A 24,325-nucleotide genomic window follows, 5' to 3' on the forward strand; every position below is an offset into this window, starting at 1 on the left:
AATTTAAACATTTTTATTGGCTAGTAGAAAATTATGGAATGCCATCTAATCTCTTTGTCATAGTGAATTATATGTAAAATTATTTATGCTGAGATACTGCCACCAAACTAGGTGCTATTAAGCAAGAAAAATAAGATTGGTTGCTGGCTGATGAACCTTTCAAAAATTGGCAACGTGATTAATCACATAGGCAGGTTTAGGAACATGAACACACACACACACAAAAACACACACACACACACACAGACACACACGCCCACACACACACACACCTACACACACACACACACACACACAAATACAATGCACATTATTAAGAGCTCTTGTATGTTGGAGAAAGACAGAAAGCTATTAATGATGAATTGGGGTGGGGGTGGTGGGGGAGTTGGGGGAGGGGGTGCTCCATACATAGATTGACAGGCGTTTGACGTGTGATGTCCCAGCTCGAGCTCATTGTTTTAAGATTAATATGGTCTTCCCGCGAGCTGACGAGCCTGTTATCATAATAGCCCCATTCTGAGAGAGAGAGACGTTGGGTGACATGTATTTACAGACTGACAGCGTTACGTTAACAACACCGGGGAAGCTCAGGGCTTTGTTAAGAGGCTCGTGCTTTAATTGTGTTGCTGAGCAGCACCTGAAACCTGAGCAGAGCTCTTCCTCGGGCCACTCAGGTGAGGCAGGTACTGTACCTGTGAGGAGGATCGCATGTCTGCGCAGAGCCACGCCCCCTTTTTCAAACCAGCCGGGTCGCTGTGTTTTGTTTCTCTCGCGTGTTTCACGATGAGAGCAGTTTGTTACGCAGCGATTACATTCTGACGTATGTATGTATGTATGTATGTATGTCTGTCTCTCTGCCTGTCTGCCTGCCTGCCAGTCTGTCTGTCTGTCTGTCTGTCTGTCTGTCTGTCTGGACTCATATTCCGATGTACTGCATGTCTGATTTTGTGCATCCACATACTGTAGGTGTCACACACACTGTGGATGATCGCAGGTCAAAGGGTCACGCTCAGATGCCTCTTGTCTGTCGAAAATGGCCGGGGTCCATCTGTGTGAGAGGCTCCTACAGGGCATATTTTCGGATGACATTGTCAAAAAATAAAAGTTTAGAGAAATGTAGGGACACAGTAGCAAAACTGGTTGGCATTGTTTGTCTTTCTCTCGTTGAATTCCTGTGAGCACTGCTTCAAAGACTTTTTCCCCCTGTTCTTTATGCAGCATCAGGTTCCTGCATTTATATCAAGTTTCATTACTTCAGAAAGTAGGTCACATACTTCTTGCATATTTAGCGAATTTTGTTTGTGGGAATTTGTGTGGTTTTTTTTCTGCAATGCCGTAATGACATCTTCAGGGATGAATCTGTTGTCACGGTAATCCACAAGGTGGGAAGTAGCCTGCAGCGCACGGCACAAAATGGCGTGTTCGGGGGAGGGTGCACGAGGCGCCCCAAAATCACTCGCTGGAAGCTGAAAGCATCCGGACCGGAGAAGGATGACGAGGAAATCCATCCATCCATTACCTATACCTGCTTATCCTGGGCAGGGTCCATCCATTACCTATACCCGCTTATCCTGGGCAGGGTCCATCCATTACCTATACCCGCTTATCCTGAGCAGGGTCCATCCATTATCTATACCCGCTTATCCTGGGCAGGGCCCATCCATTACCTATACCTGCTCATCCTGGGCAGGGTCCATCCATTACCTATACCCGCTTATCCTGGGCAGGGTCCATCCATTATCTATACCCACTTATCCTGAGCAGGGTCCATCCATTATCTATACCCGCTTATCCTGAGCAGGGTCCATCCATTATCTATACCCGCTTATCCTGAGCAGGGTCCATCCATTATCTATACCTGCTTATCCTGGGCAGGGTCCATCCATTACCTATACCCGCTTATCCTGAGCAGGGTCCATCCATTATCTATACCCGCTTATCCTGGGCAGGGTCCATCCATTACCTATACCCGCTTATCCTGAGCAGGGTCCATCCATTATCTATACCCGCTTATCCTGGGCAGGGTCCATCCATTACCTATACCCGCTTATCCTGGGCAGGGTCCATCCATTACCTATACCCGCTTATCCTGGGCAGGGTCCATCCATTACCTATACCCGCTTATCCTGGGCAGGGTCCATCCATTACCTATACCCGCTTATCCTGGGCAGGGTCCATCCATTACCTATACCCGCTTATCCTGGGCGGGGTCGTGGCGAGGTGCTGGAGCCGATCCCAGCATGCATTGGGCGAGAGGCAGTAACACACCCTGGACCCTGACCGGGATAAGTGGGCGTAGATGATGGATGGAGATGAATTTGAATAAAACCATATCGTAAAAGGGTAGTGAAACAGTGGTGTACAATGACCTGATTTTCTGCTGCCAACCAAAACTGTATTGAAACTAGAAAAAAATGTCCACAACGGCTGCATCTGCAAAAACCTCTGACCAAGAGCTCTGCAGACACTGGGGTGAGGGTCGCAGGACCAATTACAGGTTTACTTCAGTAAACATGTGACCAGAGAGTGCCCTGTTGCGATGTGTTGTATTTCAGGCATTTTAAACGTGAAACGGATCCCTCTGCACTCAGAATGCCCGCGAGGTAATCGGAGTGGACCGTTTCGTGCTAATGATTACTCACTGTCTTTTTTTTTACGCTTGATCTTTACACAGAATGCGTCTCTACTGCACGCGGTCCTCCACTCCAGTCCCTACGACTGCTTTTACCACGTGGCATTGGCAGTGTTGGTGGCAAGCTTACAATATGACAGATTACTCGTATAAAACATGAACTTGGCTTATGTCTTCAGCTTTTCCCGCAAAATCTCCCGTTTCGCGTGCCCGCGTGTGTTAGCACTGGGTGCGTTTGCTCTTCCCTGAGGTTTTGACGTGACCTGGTATCCGCATTAACGCAATTAATTTCCCCTCTCTGTTTGACAGCGCCGCGTAGCGTAGCGCACGCGTCTACTCTCCGCATCCACTGCGGGGATAATGGCGTGGAATGGCATTATGTCAAAGGGAAAATCTAATTTCCCACCAAAAAGGATTGAACAATTGCGGCCGAGCCTTTCATAATAAAAGGCTTTAATCAACGGCGCTTTTATGTTCCGTACCGAAGGAATCGGTTGATTGTGGCGTAAAGCTCCCCTTGACATTGTTTTAATCAGAACTTCCCCGGGGATGACAGCCTTTGGAAGAGCGGACTGACAGCCGAACTCAAAGCCAATTTCACGCGTCTGAAATCACTGGAGGGGAAGCATGCTTCACGCCTCGCTTTTTATTTTTTTTCCCGAGATTACATCACTGGTTTGCTTTGCGCTCAGTATTTAAATGGTTGTTCGGTTCGTATCAGTTCAGTTCGGTTTGGTTTTTGCCCTTTAACATTAAGGCTGGGATTTGTACTTAACTTGCTAACAATTTAAAGGCAAGAATTAATTTTTCTACAGACAAACAGACAAACGCAGTTTCTAAACTTTTGCTTTTGCTGCATCATGACTTTAGTCAGCTTTGAGGTATGGAACAGAGACTGCACTTCATAACCATCATGCCTTCCCTGGACTCAACAGTGTTCTTTACACAAAAAAAGGAAAAGTTGTCCTGAATTCTGCTGGTAATAATAATAATAATAATAATAATAATAATAATAATAATAAAGATTGCTTTCATCTTGCCTGGTAGACTGAATGCTTTAATTTGGTAACAATAGCAATTAATATAATGTACCTGTGTGTGCATGTACGTCTTTGACAAATCATGTAGTTCAAGGGAAATTAAACGTGGAGTTATGCGCGTAACATGCATAATTTGCTTCTGCAATATTAAACTCCATAAATCCCACTTCACATAATGTTCGCCCAAAACAGCCAACGCTTCATTTATGATTCAGTGGAAGCACATAAATTCTTTAAATACTGCTATCCACGGACGGACCAATGTGAGTTCCTCGTTTTCTGCACAGTTTAGTGTTTATTCTCTTGGTGGAATGTGCAAAGCCAGACAAAAATTTGCGCGTGAGTGTGTGTGTGTGTGCATGTGCATGTGCGTGTGTGTGTGTGTGTGTGTTTGGGCCATTTGAAGCGGTCACATTTAAGGTAACATTTTAAGGGAGCTCTTTCAAAGCGGTTTAACTGCCTCCGCCACTTGTAGGAGTAGTTCTGTTGCTGTTACTAACTGCCCCCATTTCACCCCCCCCCCCCCTCCTCTGCAGCCACAGGACCAAATCAGCAGGCTGGCCCCCACCTTCTGGGACCTGGAGCTCCTCCCAAGCCCCCCCATATGGCTGGGATATGGCTTCCAATAGAGAGGGGAGAGACTGCTTCACCAAGTAAGTGTGCGTGCAGCGTGGCAGTCTCCCATGATCCTTCAGTTCTTCTGCAGTGTGCGATTATTCCAGACGCAATGCCCTTCCTCCACCTCCCCCTGTGCACACAGAATACTGATTCCCTCTCCCACCTCTGCTTTGGACAGATGAGTCTTGTTCACTCACACACACACACACACACAGGCACGCACGTGTGCACACACATGTAAGCACACACACACACACACAAACACATACATGCACGCACGCACGCACACACACACACACACACACACACACTCTCACACTGGACCCCACTGCCATTGAATATATGAAGCTGTATATGATCCTACTGTATTTTTTGTGTGTCCCGTCCCACCTCTCCAGCTTCGGGCCCCTAAAATCGTTACCACTTTTCTGTCCACGTTCGCCAGCGTCGCCCCTGCTGTAAGAGGAGGACAGCCTTGGTTCATCACTCTGCTTCCTTGTACGCAGGCTGTGACGAGCACAAACACTCTATCCATCTAAAAATATTTCCAGTCAGCCCGGAACATCTCGGAACGCTTAATTGTTCATCCCTTTCCTCTCTGGTTTTTAATGAATATTCGGGAGCGGAGGCGGTTTCTCTCGTGTCTAATAGGAGGAAATCGACGTGGATATTTCCTGTAGCTCGGACGTGAGTTGTTGTGCCCGTGTCCATTTTGTAAAATGAGATGCCGTGTGTTAGATTCTGGAAGGTGAACAGCAAAGACGCCGTGGGGTAGAGCTCTACAGTGCCGTGAACAAGTATTTCTTCCTCATTTCCTCTATCATTGCATATTTGTCACACTGAGTGGTTTCAGATCTTTAGACAAAATGTAATATTAGACAAAGGAAACCTGAGTAAACACAAAACACTTTAAAAATGATTTTCATTTTTCTAATGAAAAAAGTTATCAAATAGCCATTTCACCCATGTGAAAAAAGTAAATGGCACATTAAACTTAATTACTGACTGCACCACCTTTGGCAGCAATAACTGTGAGCGAACGCTTCCTATAATTTGATGTCAGCGTTTCACATCGCTTTGGAGGATCTTTAGCCCGCTCTTCTTTGCCTAACCGTTTTAATGCAGACAAATTGGTCGGTAAGCAGTAGCATTACGAGGTCTGGTTGTTGATTTTAAAAGGCACTCCATTGGTGATGTGTGCCTGTGATTGGATAGGTAAGAGAAGAGTGTTGTGTGTATGTGATTGGATGATTGTGGAAACACGTCATTATACGGTTAATGGAGCCGCCCGATTGGTCGGCTGGAATTTTGAGCTTCCTGGCATAATTTGCATTGCACGTACTATGAGTGCCGCTCATGTATGTATACTATCAACCTGGTAAAACACCGGCTAGGCCTTAGTTGTGGGTCTGTGTTCTATGTAGCTTTCACCAGCTACCGTTTCGCCAGTTTTATGATTTTAAGATCAAAGGTGAACGAAACACAAGAGAAATACAGTGAAATGTCCCCAGTTTTTTTTTTTTTTTTTTTTTTTTTGAAACTCAATTTTGTTCCTGAAAAAATATAGCACTTTGTTCTGCTTCGTCTGTAACTGTAGATTGCGAGCCGTGTACAGTGACAGACAGCTAGCCAGCGGACCTGATGCCTCGCAGTCTCCCGTAATTGGCTGGATCTGACAGCGGGTGGGAACAGCTTTGTGAAGGCAAAAGCAGTGTAAACAGCAACGGGAGCGGTGCCAGCTTTTGGATCTTCGCTCTTAGTTCCCAAGACCATCTGCGTTCCCAATACCATCTGCTTTCATTTCTTTTTTCATTTTTCTTCTGTTGTCTTTATACACATACGTAATCGTGCTCATACTTAATTTAATGTTGCATAAGACTACACTATTTTTTTTGTAGCGCACACTGTTATATTACAAAAATAGGACAAAAGTTTGAGTTTTTGACTCTTGTTCCCTCTGACTGAACCGTACCCTGGGTGATGTGATCGCCATTTATGTGCTGCCTGATTGAGTTACTGTCAGCACAGACGCGGTCTGGATTTGAGGGCCTCATCCATGCACTGCAGTGCGGTGGCTTAACCGAATGAGCCACCCAGCAGTCCCAATTTGTCCATCATTTAAAAGTTTTTTTCTTCTTCTTCTTCTTTGTGTTCTACTTCCTGTCTGGGGATGAGCCAAAATAAACAATGGAGGAAAGAAAGAAATTTTTTTTTTTTTTAAATAACAAATATCAAGAACAAAAGGGCATGTTTGTGAAAGGCCTTCTGGCAGCTGAAGGGTTTTTGGAGAGGTAAAGCCTGCAGCAGCTGCGCCCGTAAAGTTTTATCCCCCAAAAATAGCAACGGGTCCTGATAACCAAACTGACAAAGGCAGGAGCAAGCAGTACCTGAGCCGTTTACTGATCTGCTTCAGCTCTGTGAATGCGCCTCTCTCTCTCTCTCTCTCTCTGAGGCCACCTCTGTCCAGGGCCCTGAAGGACTTTTAGGTTTTCTGGAGGCAGCAGGGTAAGGTTGACCTACCGCAGTGGTGTCAAACTCGTGCCATGGAGGGCCGTGTGTATGCAGGTTTTCATTCCAACCAATTAATGCTGCCTTAATTGAGTCCAATTACTCATTCAGCCATATGCGTTTAACTGCATTGAAGCACAGAATATAAGAAAATTTTTATTTAGACAATGCGGGTCACCATAGACGTCGGGTCACCATTGTGCACAAACCTGCATCCCTAATTCAGCAAATAATTTAACTAATTATATAATCAAGATCTGAGGCTGGAATGAAAACCTGCATACACACGGCCCTCCATGGCACGAGTTTGACACCACTGACCTACCGTCTTACTTCACTGGGAGTTATAGGCTTTGAATTTTCTAAAAATAAAAAATTTAGGGCACAGATTTAGAATTTGTGAAAACTGGACCGCAGTGGGGGGGATACATTCCGGTAGCTATCGGAAAGGATCACGGGCCGCAAACTTAATGGTAATTTTTTCAATCAATTACTCAGATCGGACGTTATATTGTCTGGTTGGTACCGTAAACCAGACCTGTACAAATAATGAATGAATGAATGAATATAGTTTATTTTCGGTCACACATTATACAAAATTTGACAAGTTGTGTGGATATGCAACAGACAATACATCATCATACATGTTTACACTATTCCATTTCACACAACAAAATTCACACAATCAATGACCAAATAATTTCAAAATTGGACATTCCAGTCGAAAACCGGACATCTGGCAATTCTAGCACCGAAGTGAAAAAGCACATAAAAATCGCTTTATCCATTTATGCAATCAAAATGGCCGCTACGTTTTGTAGCCACTACCAAAGAAGAAGAGTGCATGTTTCCTGCGCGGTCCAGGAAGCCCATTGTTGTTTCAGAACGTTTCTCCACGTTGAAGAAATATAAACACATTCTGATTCAACTCAAGAAACTGCTCCTTCCGAGAGTCCCACTGCCTGCCCACGAGAGAGGAGACCTCTCTTCCCATGGTCCTTAGAGAGACGTGGGCTAGCTGTGTGTTAACTACGTTTTGGGTTCACGCTGACGGCTGTCCTCTGTCTGACGGCGACACGTCCGCTGTGCGTTTCGTGAGTGCGAACAGCGCAATATCGTACGGTCAATACGTTTGCGATGCAGAAGAGAGAAACTCTGGGGAAATAACTGTGAGAGGGCGAGTGTCACGGAAGCGCGTTGGATGCCAGAGCCCTGGGGACTGATGCTTATTGCCTCTGAAATTAAAAGTCATGTGGGTAGACACTGAACACAAAATACTTCTTGCTACTTCTTCATATGGCCTTCATGTTTTCAGACTGGAAGGCCATATGATTAGATACTGTCATACTGTAAGTTACCCAAAAAGTTAATTCTGCCATACTGCCAAAACCTCTGTTCAGTATGTCTATGGAACTGATGGCTTTGACAGAGATTGGCGGTATCCTGGGACAGCACCATAGAAGGGCTTTGACAGAGATTGGAAGAATCTTGGGACAGCACCATAGAAGGGCTTTGACAGCGATTGGCGGAACTGGGAAAGCACCATAGAAGCGCTTTGACAGAGATTGGGGGAATCCTGGGATAGCACCATAGAAGGGCTTTGACAGCGATTGGCAGAATCATGGGATAGCACCATAGAATGGGATTTGAAAGCGATTGGTAGAAATAGTGGTATAGCAAAGACGTTGAAGACACCCTGCCTGAAAGAGGTGCACATGCTTAGAAGTGGCACAGAAGTAATTAAGCACTGAAAATAACCAGTGGAGTGGAGGACAGCTGACATGTGCACTGACGGTTCGGAGGGGCAGACCATAAAACCTGTGCCTGGGTCAGAGGTGAGATGAGTGGCTTCAGTGGCCAGGTGTGAGTGTTAATCCGGGATTCCCAGGCCAGCGAGGAGCGGTGAGCAGAGAGAGCGAGAGAGAGCAGTGAGGAGAGAGAGAGAGCAGTGGGACCTTATCAGCTGTGCTCGAGTGGCCGCTGGGATGGAGCAGAACAGCAGTAATCAGCGTTTTCCAGTCCGCTGGAGTCCAGCCCCCCCGGGCTCATGCCAAGCAGCCAGGGTTATCTAATCCCCGATCTGTTCAGATTCTCTGGCGTGACAGCCGCTCACCCCCCCCCCCCGGCCTCGTTCGGAGCAGCTCCACGCCGCCCGGGCGGATTAATCAGAGGGGGGTGCAGAACGTGAGCGTGCAGGGGATGGGACGAGCACGCTGCATGCGCCGCCCAGCCCGGCTCTCTGCAGCCGCAGCAGCACCAGCGCATGGCCGATCGCTCGGCAGTAATGCGGCTTCACCGCGATGCCCTTCTGCGGTTATATCCCTCACGCTGTAACGGAGGAGAGGTGGAATAATAATCCACACAACACAGAGAGAGTACATTCAGACTCTGGGGGGGGGGAGGGACTCCATAAGGAACAACCTGTTATTTCAGCCAATGTGAACTAGGTGGTGGAAAGGCTTGTGAGAGGGCAACGTGAGAGTGCATGTGAAAGTGCACTTGAGTGTGCGTGTGAGAGTGCATGTGAAAGTGCACATGAAAGTGCACGTGAAAGTACATGTGAGGGTGCACTTGAGAGTGCACGTGAGAGTGCATGTGAAAGTGCACGTGAGAGTGCACTTGAGAGTGCACGTGAAAGTGCACGTGAAAGTGCACGGGAAACTGAAAAAATGTGGTGAACTCCACAATTAGTCCATCTGTCTTTACAGTATTTACCCTGAAGGACAACCATCTGCGGCCCAGATGAAATAGCAAAATATAAGTACCACCAAGTACTGAAGGTTTGATGTGCTTACAGTATATTGTACTCATTGTACATATTGTATAAACTCTACTTTCAATTTAAAGTGACCATAATCATTAGAATCTCCTACCATTGTTGTTATCTTTTATAATAGCTGGTTAGGGCAGATAAACGACCACTTGTGTCATCGATGGATTTCTCTGGGTACATTTAGCAGTTCTCTTTTGTCTCTACATAGCTTTCTTTTTGTAAAAGCAATTTCTGAACAGAAACAAGAGGAAAAAAAATTAGTAGAGGAGACTAAATTTATAGTAGACTAAATAAATTGCACACTTAACACATACATGCTCTTTGAACCCTCGCTCTGAAACTTAAGTATCAGGGAAATAAGATTTTAATTAACCGTGGGCATGAGCTACTCTTGATTATTTTCATTTTTTATATTTGTGGAAGCCAAGTCTTGGCAATTAAAGCCATCTTTTTTTGTACACAATCAAATGATCTCTGTTGGAATTACAGCCCTTTTGATTCATAGTGCACCCATTTCAGGAGAGCAAAAGTAATTGGACAATTGGCTGCTCAGCTGTTTCTATGCCAGCTGTGTGTCTTTGCATCATTAGTTCATGCTAACAAGAATTCAAGAAAGCAAACAAAAGGTCTAGAGGTGATTCTATGACTGGCATTTGCATTTGGAGTCTGTTGCTGTTGTCTCTCAACGTGAGGACCAAAAAAGTGTCAGTGCCAGGCCATCATGAGGCTGAAAAAACTGTCACTGTCCAAATACTTACGCACTGCACTGTATATAAAGGGCCAAGCACCTCCATTACAGAGGCATTACAGCGTATTCACAGATCAGCAATGGCAAGAATGAAAATTTAAAGAATTCAATGTGGGATTAAATATTCGGCAAGTATGTGTATGTAAGTTTTTCCAGCTCGTAATTACACTGAAAATGACCAATAATGAAACATTGCACTTAATTTAAATACTTTTTTTTAACATAAAAAGTAATTTAAATAAATTGAGTATCTAATTTAAATCAATAATGGCATTTATTTAAATTACATTGATGGAAATTGTATTTATAATGAATTTGCATTCACGGTAGCACACAGCAAGAACATAACTTCAAGTTGTGTTGTATTTATCAACCATCCATTTTGAATTAAGATTGTACCACAGATTGTAGCTAACTGTAGACCTACTAAGTGGCTATCTATTACGTTGATGCTCTCTCTCAATTTTTGCCAATTTTTTTCCTGGGGTACTAATGTGCAGTTAGCACTGTCTCTTGTCCACAGTTTCATGCAGAATTAACATGTGATTTCTCCTGTTGCCTCAAGAGATTCTATCTTGTGATTGGTCCAGCAATTGGACCAGTGTCCTTGGCAAACACTTGGACTGGAACTAAGGAACTAAGGATTTCCCGTAGTTTTGAGACCCCGGTAGCATAATCAATGCAAATTGTGAAGTGAAACTAACAGTGAGAAAAGTTTATGATTTTAATTTGTTATGTGCATTTGTGAAAATCCTGAATTGCATTTACAGATAACGCCGATAAGACCTGATTAACACTTGTGAATCCTTATTTACTTTTAGCTTACTTTTGACGTTGGGCTAATCGCTGTGTAGTTAAAAAAGAAAGTGGTTCGGCGTTGGTTTCCATGGTAATGAGATGCAAACCTCGGTGCTCCATGGTAACTAGAATCCCGCTTGTTAAATGCATGTACCGTGGCTAACGCCTGTTTTCTTTCTCACCGCTACATTAACATCTCCGCTCTGTTCTATCTTTAATCTGTAATTACTTTGTTCCTTCCTTCCTGTCGCTCATTCTTCTTCTTCTTTTTTGTACGTTGTATGCTTTCTCTTCTCTGTGTCCGCAGTGGAGTGGAGTGGAGTGGAGTGAACTCCCTGCTCACAATATGGCCGCCGTCTCTCTCATTCGCCCCTCCTCAGCCTGTTCGCTCAATGCTCACTAAACTTCCCTGCATCTCCCCCAACTATCCAGAGTTTCTTCCTTTTCACACCTAATTACATGGCTATTCTCACACACTGAATAGTACAAATAGTCCATGCGGTGCCTCCTTCACAGATCACCATTCATGCAAGCATGTCCGCTGAATAATACTTCTGTGCTAATTTATTATTATTATTTTTATTTTTTGGCACTGTATTTATTTGAGATTTGTACATACTATGCGTATTGTATTTGTGTGTGATATATTTAAAGTTGCTCCGAACGAGAAGCGTTTGTGCTGCCAAATGACCTGACTGGAGAATTTTAGGAACTCTATCTCTTCAGGGCACTGCCTCACTCCCTTAAGGATCAAATGTGGAAGGGAGCGGTAGCCGTGACGACAGCTCTCCCTGTCCAGCTTCGTGATATCACATGACTCTTGAGGATCAAACACGTTCCTAACAGAGGGTTAGAGGAGGCTTTTTTGTGTGTGAAGTGAAGGAATCTCTTCTTTGAAGGGTATGTTACAGTCCATCTGCGAGTGTCCGACATCGTTTCCTAGACCAGGGGGTCTCAACCTCCAGTCCTGGGGCACCGCAGTCTCTGCTGGTTTCTGTGGTTTCCTTTCAAATCAGCAGCCAATTTAGGCCTTGGAAACAGGGTGTGCGGCCTTTTTAGCCAATCAATGACTTAAATTAAGCCCTTAAGTGCAGAAACGCATAAAAAACCCTCAGACACAGCAGCCCTCCCGGATCTGAGTTAAAGGTCCCTTGCCCTAGACCTAGAGCTGCATAGATTGTGGATGCCTTCATTGAGAACTTTAGCCTTCAGCTTGATGAGCTAATCAGCTCTTTTTCACTGCGGCCATGCAGAGGGCAGTGGGGTGAACCTTCACCGGTCCAGCTCCTGTTGTATTAGCGTTAGCGTATTAGACGAATGGGGTGTCTGCTAAGAGCTGAGCTAATCGAAATTACTCTGAGCCATTAATGGCTAATTGTTCTGACTGAGAGCCAGTGATGTTGACGTGTGGGGGGGAGCGGGGGGGGGGGGGGAGCGGGGGTGGTTGGGATGCAGTGCTCTAATGTCATTGGTCATTTGGATGGTGACCCATCTTTAACAGGTGGTCCAAAGCTGAAAGCCAGAAAGCCAGCTCACTTCCTGGTTATACAGGGTCATGTGTTTTTTTCCGCTGCACGCGACCCGTTGTGTCATCGTCGGGGTTTGAGCCAAAATGGAGGCGAGAGGTGACCGGCGGATCGAGCGTGATCGATTTTTACGTCGGAGCCGACCTCCGGTCATCCCTAATCGTGCTGGACGAGCGATGTGAGCACTCGTCCGAACGCATCGCATCCTGTGGCTGCTCTCTCGCGCTTCTGAAAATGGACGCCCAAGGCTTATTGTTTTGTTTGCTTTGGTGTGAATGACGATGTATTTGCCTCCTGGCCTCTGAGAGCTGTTCATGGTTAAAACGTAGCGGCCTTTGAAACTGTGGAAGAAATGGTTCCCTCACAGAGCCCAATGTTGGCACTTATTTGAATAAATCCCCCCATCATCAAACCCACCCCCCTATCATCAAATGACACCCATACAGATTTGTATACCTTGCAAAATCCCCCCCCCTATCTGTTGTCAACTCCTAAGACACTTTTACTATAAAATGTCTCCTATGATTTTTTATTTTTAAATCCCCAACATTTCAGGGTTAAATTACTTTCCCCCCCCAAATCTGGCAACCCTGCCAAGCCCTGCGTTTTCTTGCAGTGACCTCAGCTTTTTTTTTTGCGAGGTCGAACGTGCGTCAGGAGAGATGAGTTACATACTGCCTTCCCCGGCCCATCGCTTTAATTAGCCGCCAAAACCAGGACGGGAAAAAAATAATAATCTGCTGCTGAGAGAATAATAATTTTTAAAATAATAATTATGTGAGGAAAAAAATTCGGAAAGAAATCGTTTGATTGAGAGGTTCTTTTCAGACACTATATTTGAATCAGTGCTCTCATTTCTGATTGGAGGGTGCTGAGAGAATCAGAGCATCAGGGCTTAGCTTCCCCCTATCAGAGGACTTTAGACCCTAATATTCAAAACTGAGCATAGTGAGGATATACTATATTATATTATACTATACTATGCTATACTATACTATACTATTCCGTACTATACTACACTACACTATACTGTATTATCCTATACCATACTATACTATACTGTATAATGTACTGTACTGTACTATACTACACCACACTACACTGTACTATACTATACTAGTACTAGTACTAGTGTTCGGACCCCAGGAAGATTAGCTGCACACTGTGTATTGCTAATGGGGATCATAAATAAATAAATACTATACTATACTATTACGTACAAAAGTACAGAAGTAATGCTAAAACTTCTAGCTGCTATTTACCCCAGACACACCCTACTGTGTTGGAAATGTCGCTCCCGAAGCATAATACTCCCGAAGCTGTAACGGGTCATACTGAATTAAAATACGCTAAAACCTCCTGGAGTAACTTTACTGTCGTACTGGCCTAGTTAAGGCTGCGGCGTTCACGGGCGATCCTGTGCTCTCTCTTCATCCTGTGCTCTCTCCTCATCCTGTGCTCTCTCTTCATCCTGTGCTCTCTCTCCTCATCCTGTGCTCCCTCTCTTCATCCTGTGCTCTCTCTTCATCCTGTGCTCTCTCTCTTCATCCTGTGCTCTCTCTTCATCCTGTGCTCTCTCTCCTCATCCTGTGCTCTCTCTCTTCATCCTGTGCTCTCTCTTCATCCTGTGCTCTCTCTTCATCCTGTGCTCTCTCCTCATCCTGTGCTCTCTCTTCATCCTGTGCTCTCTCTCCTCATCCTGTGCTCTCTCTTCATCCTGTGCTCTCTCTTCATCCTGTGCTCTCTCCTCATCCTGTGCTCTCTCTTCATCCTGTGCTCTCTCTCCTCATCCTGTGCTCTCTCTCTTCATCCTGTGCTCTCTCTTCATCCTGTGCTCTCTCTCTTCATCCTGTGCTCTCTCTTCATCCTGTGCTCTCTCTCTTCATCCTGTGCTCTCTCTTCATCCTGTGCTCTCTCTTCATCCTGTGCTCTCTCTTCATCCTGTGCTCTCTCTCTCTCTATTCTGTGCTCTCCCTCGTCATCCTGTGCTCTCTCTCCTCATCCTGTGCTCTCTCTTCATCCTGTGCTCTCTCTCTCTCTCTCTTTATCCTGTGCTCTCCCTCTTCATCCTGTGCTCTCTCTTTCACTCCCAAAGCGTAATACTTCGAGCCACATCGGGGTCATACCGAACGAAAATACGATGAAACTCCCTGCAGTAGTAACTCCACTGTCGCGCTGGCTTCGTTAAGCGCTCTCCCTTCACCCTCTCCCACAGCCACGTGTCCCAGGGCGGCTCGCTGGAGGAGGTCGGCCCGGATGGCGGCCCATTCGTCCCGCCCGCTCCCCGCTCGGTGGACATGAGACGGGACCCGGTCCTCGGCTTCGGCTTCGTGGCGGGGAGCGAGAAGCCGGTGCTGGTGCGCTCAGTCACGCCAGGTAACGTGTGCGCCACCGGGCAGCCTGTGCGGCGCCCGTCCCGCGTTCTCTGCGCTCCTGCAGGGACGTCTGGGCTCTGCCAATTATCCCGGCTCGTCTGTGAGTGTTTGACCCCCTCGCTCTTTGTGAAGTGTTTTAAGGGACTACGTGGCCCGTATGCCCCACCAGGAAGCCTTCTCTCTCGCTCGTTTTAAAAACGTAACATTTAATTAAGACCCTCTTGCACCAGGCTGAGTGAGATTGATTTATTCAGGCAATTAAACTGAAGGATGATTAGGTGTGTTGTGGCACCAGATTGGGAGTTTTTTTTTCAATTAGTTGCTGTGGGATTTTTAATGATCACACTGAGCCTGGACTTCAGTTAAAATCTGACTATGCCTGTTTCTGTGTCTTAGAATTATTATGATTTAGTTATATCAGGAGATATATTCAGTTTAAGGCCAGTATATATCAAGTATATATAAAAGTATTTTGAATAAAGATGGCCAGCTAAGTCATTACATTACTGCCAAATGTGTGAATAATAACAGTTTTTAGTTTTAATACGACACTAAATTAGATTTTTTTGAAAGTAATTAATTTATTTTAAAGCTTTTTTTTTTTTAGCACCGTAGATCACCAGAGAAATGCTTTGTGAGAAAGAAGCCCAACAAAAGTCGATACTGGGTTGAATCAGCCAATTCTAAGACACATTCTGTAACAGATACGGCAAGGCAGAATTTGCTGAATTTTAAAATGAAGCATCGGATTCTCACATCCCTTCTTCTGTTATGCTTGATGAAGAAGTTGCCGCTCCCCTGTTTACCTCTGGGCGGCTAAACATCACGGAGGATTTGCATGACATTATTATGCACCAGATTTTGGTACAGTGTAGTGCAGTCACGGTAACTTCTGCGCCAGTTAACTTCTGTGCCGCAGTAACCCGTGTGCCAATTATCTTACAATCCCAGCAGATCTTTCTGGTTTATTTTGGTGTTGTTTTCGAACGTCACCAAAAAACGCGAACGAGCCAAAAAGGTGCCGATGCTTTGCGGTACTCTTTTATAAGAGCTCCTTTAAAAAGGGTTCAGCTGCCGTGCATCTTGTGTTATTGGATTTTCTTACCGGAGTTTTGACTTGCAGACGTGCCGGTTCCGAGGTTCAGCCTAATCATCGCTTTTCATCGCTTTCATGGTACTTACAGTACATTCAGACACCCCCTCAATATTCACACCTTTAATGTGGAGAGAATGTGTGCCTCGTTCTCTCTCCAGCGTCCGCGGTTTTTCCACCTTCATCTCCGAGAGGTGTTGTTCGCACCAGTCTCCAGAATGAGAATGTTACTATGCGGGTTGGCCATATGTGTTTTTGTTTTTTTTTTTCAAATTTTCGACAGGAGGGTCATTCAGCATTGTTGAAATTCAGAATTTCATTAATTAATCACTCATTAAACTGCGTGCATTTGTGCTGAAATTTGATTTACACTGTTCACTATTCCAAGATATTTCCAGATATCCCCCAAAGACTATTTTTCTATCCAGTAGATTTGTGCACAGTGAGGTTTGGACTCCTGAAACTGCTATGAAAAAGCAGTAAAGGTTTATTTACGGTTGTAGGCTTGTTGTCAGTGTTATTGCCTGTCAGGCAAATGGAGACTGTGCTGTGTTTGTGTTATTGCCTGTCAGGCAGATGGAGACTGTGCTGTTTTTGTGTTATTGTTTGTCAGGCAGATGGAGACTGTGCTGTTTTTGTGTTATTGCCTGTCAGGCAGATGGAGACTGTGCTGTTTTTGTGCTATTGCCTGTCAGGCAGATGGAGACTGTGCTGTTTTTGTGCTATTGCCTGTCAGGCAGATAGAGACTGTGCTGTTTTTGTGTTATTGCCTGTCAGGTAGATGGAGACTGTGCTGTTTTTGTGTTATTGCCTGTCAGGCAGATGGCGACTGTGCTGTTTTTGTGTTATTGCCTGTCAGGCAGATAGAGACTGTGCTGTTTTTGTGTTATTCCCTGTCAGGCAGACGGAGACTGTGCTGTGTTTGTGTTATTGCCTGTCAGGCAGATGGAGACTGTGCTGTTTTTGTGTTCTTGCCTGTCAGGCAGATGGAGACTGTGCTGTTTTTGTGCTATTGCCTGTCAGGCAGATGGAGACTGTGCTGTTTTTGTGTTATTGCCTGTCAGGCAGATGGAGACTGTGCTGTTTTTGTGTTATTGCCTGTCAGGCAGACGGAGACTGTGCTGTGTTTGTGTTATTGCCTGTCAGGCAGATAGAGACTGTGCTGTTTTGTGCTATTGCCTGTCAGGCAGATAGAGACTGTGCTGTTTTTGTGTTATTGCCTGTCAGGCAGATGGAGACTGTGCTGTTTTGTGCTGTGTGCAGGGGGTCCATCAGAGGGAAAGCTCATCCCAGGAGACCAGATCATCATGATCAATGACGAGCCCGTCAGTACGGCACCCCGAGAACGGGTCATAGACCTGGTCAGGTAACCCACACATACGCCCTGCAGTACCTGGTCATATGCACCTGCCGTGTGCTCACCTGGTCAGGTGACCCACACATACACCCTACCTGGTCATATACCCCAGCTGTGCCCTCACCTGGTCAGGTAACCCACGCCTAGGCCCTACAGTACCTGGTCATGTGGAACAGCGATAATAATGTCCTAATTAGCCGACAATGATTCCTGGAGATTTAATTATATAAATATGTCCCTTTTTGGAGGTAATTGCTTTTGGAGGCATGTGCTAACAAAAGACTATCGATGGTATATTTTTTGAGCCGAACTGTTGAGTAGAAATGTTTGCTTGACGTCACACAGGCAGGCCAAACGATCCAAACGACTGATCACTATAGAACTACAGCACAGTAGGGAATTCATTTTTCAGGCAATAGACCATCCAGAGTTTCATAATCACTGCAGCACATCTGTGGATGAGGTGTTAAAAATGTGAGTGCGGGCATGCGTGTGCACAAGTGTGTGTGTGTGTGTGTTTGTATGTCTGTGTGCTTGTGAGCGCGTGCATGAATAAGTGTTCTTGCAGTGGTTTTTTTTTTTTTTCCATCTTAAACTAACACTTACAAACTCATTAGATTTTAAGTGTACTGATGCAATATTTAGATTTTCCAGCAGCCAATGCACACAGACAGGAGCTTCCCCTAGATCGATACACTATTGGCTCACTCTCACCAGCGGCCAGTGATTTTTCAGATTTGTCCCTGACCGTTTCAACACCCCCCCCCCCCCCCCCCCCCGGCCAGTGATGTATTTTCACACGGATGACGGGGCACATGTCCATTGCCCCAGCTTTTGGACAAAAACGCCGTTTTTTTTTTTGCCGGTGGTCAAATCAAATCGGACAATGGCCGCCAGTGTACTCAAACGGCCAAAAGAGGACCCCTTTTGTCCGACATCAGTAATGGGCCATGCCTCCCTTCATAGACACTGAGAACTCACGTCGATGCAGATTATGGAGCAATCTCTCTCACAGCACTTAGCTTTGATGCATCTGTCCACTTTGAAAACTCAGCGTCATACATCTAAACGATCTATATCATATCGTATATCGTGTCTAAATCGTTAAATATGTGATTATTGGAAAACGGCGTCTGCCTCGTTGAAGTCAACGCCTCACAGAATGTAAGAACATTCTAATCGTACAGTATTAATAACTGTGCTACACCAGACATAATCGTGCCTCTGTTTTATTGCTTCTTCAGTTCCTGAGTTCTGATATATTGATACAGTCTGGTGCTTTTATTTATTTCTAATCCTCAATTTTTCTGGGTTTTTTTTACTCAGCTGTTATTCCCAGGCCAGTTTCCTCCAGCGACACTGGGGGGTTTTTAAACATTCTGGAAAATGTGTCCCCCCCCCCCCCCCCCCCAGGAATTATGGAGTAATGAGACGATGCAGTTTTCAAAATGTGCTACACAAATATTCATTGAGTGCAGTATAACTTCAATGTTTTAAATGTGTCAGTGCAGCAGGAATGTTTAGTTTTGTTTTTCGCTTCTGTCTTCGTTTTCCTGCAGAAGCTGCAAGGAATCCATCGTGTTGACGGTCGTCCAGCCTTACCCAGTAAGTACTCGCCCTGCGTTGATCTTTTACAAAGACAGGCAGCCTCTGTGGAAGTGTTAGCGCTTCTGACTCTACGCTCAATCCATTTCAAAGAGATCTAAAAGTACATTACTCTTCTCCTCTGGCTTCTTCAGTGCATACCGATTTCTGCTAGTATTTCCACGCTGGATGAAACCTCTGTTTGCCCCCTCTGCTTGTACCCTTATCTTCAGCTCCGCAGCCAGCGTTAGGAGACAGTAGGCAGTGCAACGCTAGGTCATTATTCACAAAGACAGTCTTTTTTTTTATTGTGTTTTACTCCTGCTGTAGTGAAATCCTAGAAGTCCAAGCCTACATTATATTGACTTGTGCTCTCGCATTACGCCATTCAAAAGAATCCTTCCTGCGTGCACTAATCACTTAAGGTAACGACCAGATAAGAAAACAAGTAGTAAATTAATTATTTTCACAATAGAAGTATAGTTTTTGTTCACGTTAGGTCTTCAAATTAGCGTTAATTTGTAGCGTGTATTTGCTGTAATGTTTTCAGCGTCTTGGGCGCACGATGCTGCTGGAGTTTGTCTGGCTCTTCCTTCATTACCTTCGCTGACCAATGAGATTAGCCCCCTCCTGCTCAGAACTGAACCCCAGAGGCCAATAAGATGCAGACTGAGCAACCTGATAATTGGTCCCATTTATCAGACAGTGCCGTACTGACACAATATGATTGGCTATTAACCCCACCAGTGAGGGTCTCCTCACTCTCATTCATATGCTGGATGCAAATCGCGGACCCACAAAGAGAAGATCCTCCTGACTTTGGTGCAATGAAAAGAAACTGAACTTTTTGGAAGTGGGAACCCACCCACACGCTTAGAAACTGTGACATTAGATATTAAATATGGAAAAACATTTATGACAGGTTTGTGTGAGCAGCAATAGTTTCACCACAGGCCTGTTCTTTCTTTCTTTATTTCATTTTTTTTAGAAATGAATTTCTTTTTCCAATATTTAATATTGTACACAAGTCTTAAAAATGCCAAGGAGAATTCTTTGTAATTGGTTTTCATTTGTTGCGGGGAAATTGAGACAAACGATGTTGTGTTTTGTGATAAATGAAACTAAACTAGCCAGAACATTTCCGTAATGCTTTTAACTGAAGATTGCGAAGCGGCAAAGCAAAACATACATTTTATTATAACATTGCTGTCAGGCTTTTAGACTTTCAGGGCTCCTAGAGTTGCTGTCATACCAGAATGTGCAGAACATATATAATCTTATAAAACTCTTAACTCTCCTGCAGTGGGTTATTTTTTGGCACAGATTGTAATGCACTGGCTGTCTGGCCCCATTTTCGGGCGTCTGTGAATATTTGTGGCCAATCAGGGTTGGCCTCTACTGAACCCTGATTGGATAACTCTGATTGGCTGTTTTGATTGGCTGCAAATTCACTGCTGTTTGTGGGAAATTCACCGAGGCAAGACTTAAAATGCAGTAAATCCGCAAGCTGAATGGATGTCTACTAACTGATGAGAAAATATGCCTTCATTACGCATGAAGGACCAAATTCAAACACACAACCCCACCAAAACAGCAAATGGACACTCAGAACAGGCTAAACTGATAAATGTTAGGGGAACTTTGCAGAATGAAGCTAAGTTTAGCATTTAAGTCATGTAGCTCTCTCCCCATGGCAGACTACAGCTATCAGTAATGTGCCAGGATGGATATATCTAATGTGATCCTATACTGAAGCAAGTTAAAATCACAGTGAAATCAAAATTAGCTTTTTCATTTATATAGTCAATTCTCAAGAACCACATGGACATGTCTAAAAGTGCTTATTCCAAAAAACAAGAAAAAAAAAAACATTGTAATACTTGTGTATTTTCACTTCAAAGCTTTTTTTTTCCCCTCCACTTCCTGGAAAATGATTTTAATTGAGATTTTACGACGACGAAGGCGGGCTTGCTGATTGGTTCTCTGTGTTCCTTTCAGTCTCCGAAGTCTGCTTTCATCAGCGCCGCGAAGAAAGCCAAGCTAAAGTCGAACCCGGTCAAAGTACGCTTCGCTGAAGAGGTCACTATTAACGGTCAGGTTCCAGTAAGTAGAAAAAAATCACAATATCCTTTATCTGATATATATTTAGCATATTTAGCATTTCCGAGAAAACTCTTTATTTCTGTGAAGACCAGATGTCCTTGTGTGAACATCGAAAGACTCCATTGCCATTCATGTCACAGAAAAAATACAACAAGTAAATCAATCAAAAAAAAGTTTTGCTGTGAGGCATTCCGAAGTATGCATTTAATTCAATCCGGCGAACTGAAATGATAGCTTGCGTTTTTATAGAAGCGAGTTTGAGCACCCATGTCACGATCATATAATTGAATTTTATTGAACTGAGTGGTATTTTGCATAGCGATAGAAGTGTTTTTTGAGTATGCATGCCACAACCCAGTAGGTTGAAGACCTCTTTATGCCAGTAGTTATTGAATTATATGGTCGACTGTTCCCTCAGCTTTTAAGCAATATGTGAAGTGACAGATCTTGACTCTAAATTATCCCTGTCTCGTGAAACCCTTTGTTTGAGATTAGTCTTTGTCCGAGGCTTCACACTGGAATCAAAGCAGACGGGCATTTTAATGTCTTTGTTTTCGCAAGTTCATTGTGTGTTTTAATGCAGCTGTCTGTTTCAGTAGAGTGGAAAATGTCCTGCTTTTGCCAACTTTTTCGGCTATATAGGAAAATCTGCAATTGTAAAACAAGATTTAGACTTGTGTAAATATTTTTTGTGAAATATATGAATTCCATATGTGAGACTGATCATTTTCTACCTCTAATTTTCAACATTCACTGCATTAATTCATCATGCAATACATATATATATATATATATATCTAAAAGTTGAATATATGCGCATGTTTCTTCTCTTCATATTAGGGTGCATGTATGTTTTTTATTTGTGCATCAGATGGTACAATATCATTGTTGTGCTTGCAGTAGCTAAAAGGCATTAATCTCGTTCCTTTTCATAAGTGCACTGAAACACTGTTATTCTTCCAGGAAACCGTAAAGGACAACTCACTCCTTTTCATGCCAAATGTACTGAAGGTGTACCTGGAGAACGGGCAGACCAAGTCGTTTCGTTTCGACAGCAGCACCTCCATCAAGGTGAGTCTGGTAGTCCGTGCGAAGGCCGTGGGGGTGTGGGGGGTGGGGGGGGGGGGTGGATTTCGTATTCGGTGTTCCCTCCCCAGCGCCCGATTCATCCGTGTTCGCTCCCCCTTCCCCAAAGAGCCCTCGAGGCGACTGCTGCCCCCCATACAGGGAAATGGCGTCGCTGCTCTGATCAGCTGATTGATCGGGTGGGCACCGATGTGTGTGACTCAAAGTTAGGCTGACTGCAGCTTGATTAGGGTGAGCCTGGAGAGATTGTGGTGGGCCAGGACCCTGGGAGGCTCAGCAGCACGGAATTCTCACGGTTATGAAAATATTTGCTAACAAAATGCCCTGCTCTCCTTTAGGGCTATTTAGTGAGTTTAAAGCCGCATAAAAATAATAAAGCGGCTCGATCACTTTGTTCAGCGATATTTGGAGAGCTGGGAACACTTTAACGTAAACAAACACCGCTGCACACACAGCAGATTATTTATTTAGGGGCCAATCTTCACATCCGGGGCTTCTTAACGCATTTAATTCTTCAGAAAATGATTTGTTTATGAAGCTGGCGACATTTGCTGTTATGTAACTTGCGCAGTGATAGGGCCGCAGACATAAGAGCCTGTTAAGCCTCAAGGATATTGACACAGCTGCCTGACCAATGAACCACTGCCCTCTTTTACAGTGTCAGTGAATTTGGACTGACACATTTTTAACACAACCTGTGCGTCAAAAGCACAGATTAAATGCTGTGGGGTGACAGTGTGGTACAGTGGGTAAGGAACTGGGCTTGTAACAGGTCTCAGATGCGATTCCCAAGTAGGACACTGCCATTATCCTCTTGGGCAAGGTGCCTAACCTGAATTGGTTCAGTATATATCCAGCTGTACAAATGGATACTATGTGAAAATGATAAACATTGTGTAAGTTTCTCTGGATAAGTGGTTTTGCTAAATGGCAGTAATGTAATGCGTGCATGTAATGGTCATGTAATGGTTATGGGAAGTGGTGTTACAGTGCTTGTGGTTTGTGGGAAGGGGACCGAGTGTCTTGTGCTAACACACCGCTCTGTGTAAAAAAAAAGGACGTCATTTTGACCCTGCAAGAGAAGCTGTCCATCAAGTGCATCGAGCACTTCTCCCTGCTGCTGGAACAGCGCACCGAGGGATCAGCCAGCAAACTGCTGCTGCTCCACGAGCAGGAGATGCTCTCTCAGGTGAGATCACATGACCCCTTCCAGATCTCTGACAGAACACAGGCTGACTGCGATCACATGACCTCTTCCAGATCTCTGACAGGACACAGGCTGACTGGGTTCAGGTCTCTAACAGAACACAGGCTGACTGTTTTCAGATCTCTAACAGAACATGGGATAACTGTGTTTAAATATATATCTGATGAGGTGTTAGCTAACTGCCTTCAGAACTCACAGCCTAAGCCAGTTTCCTGTCACCTTAACAAAACCCTCACAGTCCTCCCTGTCAAAACATGTTTACTCAGCCAGCGCGGTCTTTGGCAGAAATGCTTTCCCTCCAGCAGGTAATCAGCACTGTTTCAGCTGGTGGGAGAAGCAGGTGGGTTGTGTGTCTGTGATGCTCGTGTCGGCACGGCGATGAGGGAGATGAGGTCGTGTGCTGCATTGATGAAGCGGCTGAATCTGTCTCTGCGATTCTGCGTGAACAGTAAAGCCAGCCTGACAGGATTCAGCAGCCTGTAATGAGTGTGTGAAAGGTCAAAGGGTAAAGGTGTCCACACCGCTGCGGCATTGTGGGTGATAATCTTTCTTTTGGCAAGGTTTATGCTTGTAGTAATTCATTTATTTTATGAATCTTCTTAATTTTTCTTCTATATTCATGGCATCAGTGTTGAATGCTGGCATTACATTTAAGAATAAGAATATAAGGGACAACAATAAAGATTATTATCATGTTGTTTTAGTATATATATATATATATATACATATATATATATGTTTGTTTATTCTCGTATACATAAATTTTCTTTATTTTTAATCAATATCATGAGAAGAGAACATAAACTGTGTTTTATTCTTTTTTCAGAATTGAGCCCATCTTTCAGTTTGACATTTATAACATGCTATATTATATAAA

At 44.4% G+C, this 24,325-nt stretch overlaps 1 protein-coding gene across 1 annotated transcript in view; it reads left to right on the top strand.

Annotated features, from left to right (window-relative positions):
- The window catches only part of LOC118214420 (FERM and PDZ domain-containing protein 4-like), an 89,024-nt gene that overhangs the window by 52,924 nt on the left and 11,775 nt on the right, over window positions 1–24,325 (top strand). The window contains 7 exon segments of the mRNA XM_035394344.1: window positions 4,209–4,325; window positions 14,859–15,019; window positions 17,375–17,477; window positions 19,028–19,073; window positions 21,051–21,155; window positions 22,119–22,226; window positions 23,299–23,430. Of these exon segments, the coding sequence (XP_035250235.1) occupies window positions 4,209–4,325; window positions 14,859–15,019; window positions 17,375–17,477; window positions 19,028–19,073; window positions 21,051–21,155; window positions 22,119–22,226; window positions 23,299–23,430 (772 nt within the window).

The sequence above is a fragment of the Anguilla anguilla genome, chromosome 15, assembly GCF_013347855.1.
Source record: "Anguilla anguilla isolate fAngAng1 chromosome 15, fAngAng1.pri, whole genome shotgun sequence".
In the NCBI taxonomy this organism is placed as follows: Eukaryota; Metazoa; Chordata; class Actinopteri; order Anguilliformes; family Anguillidae; genus Anguilla; species Anguilla anguilla.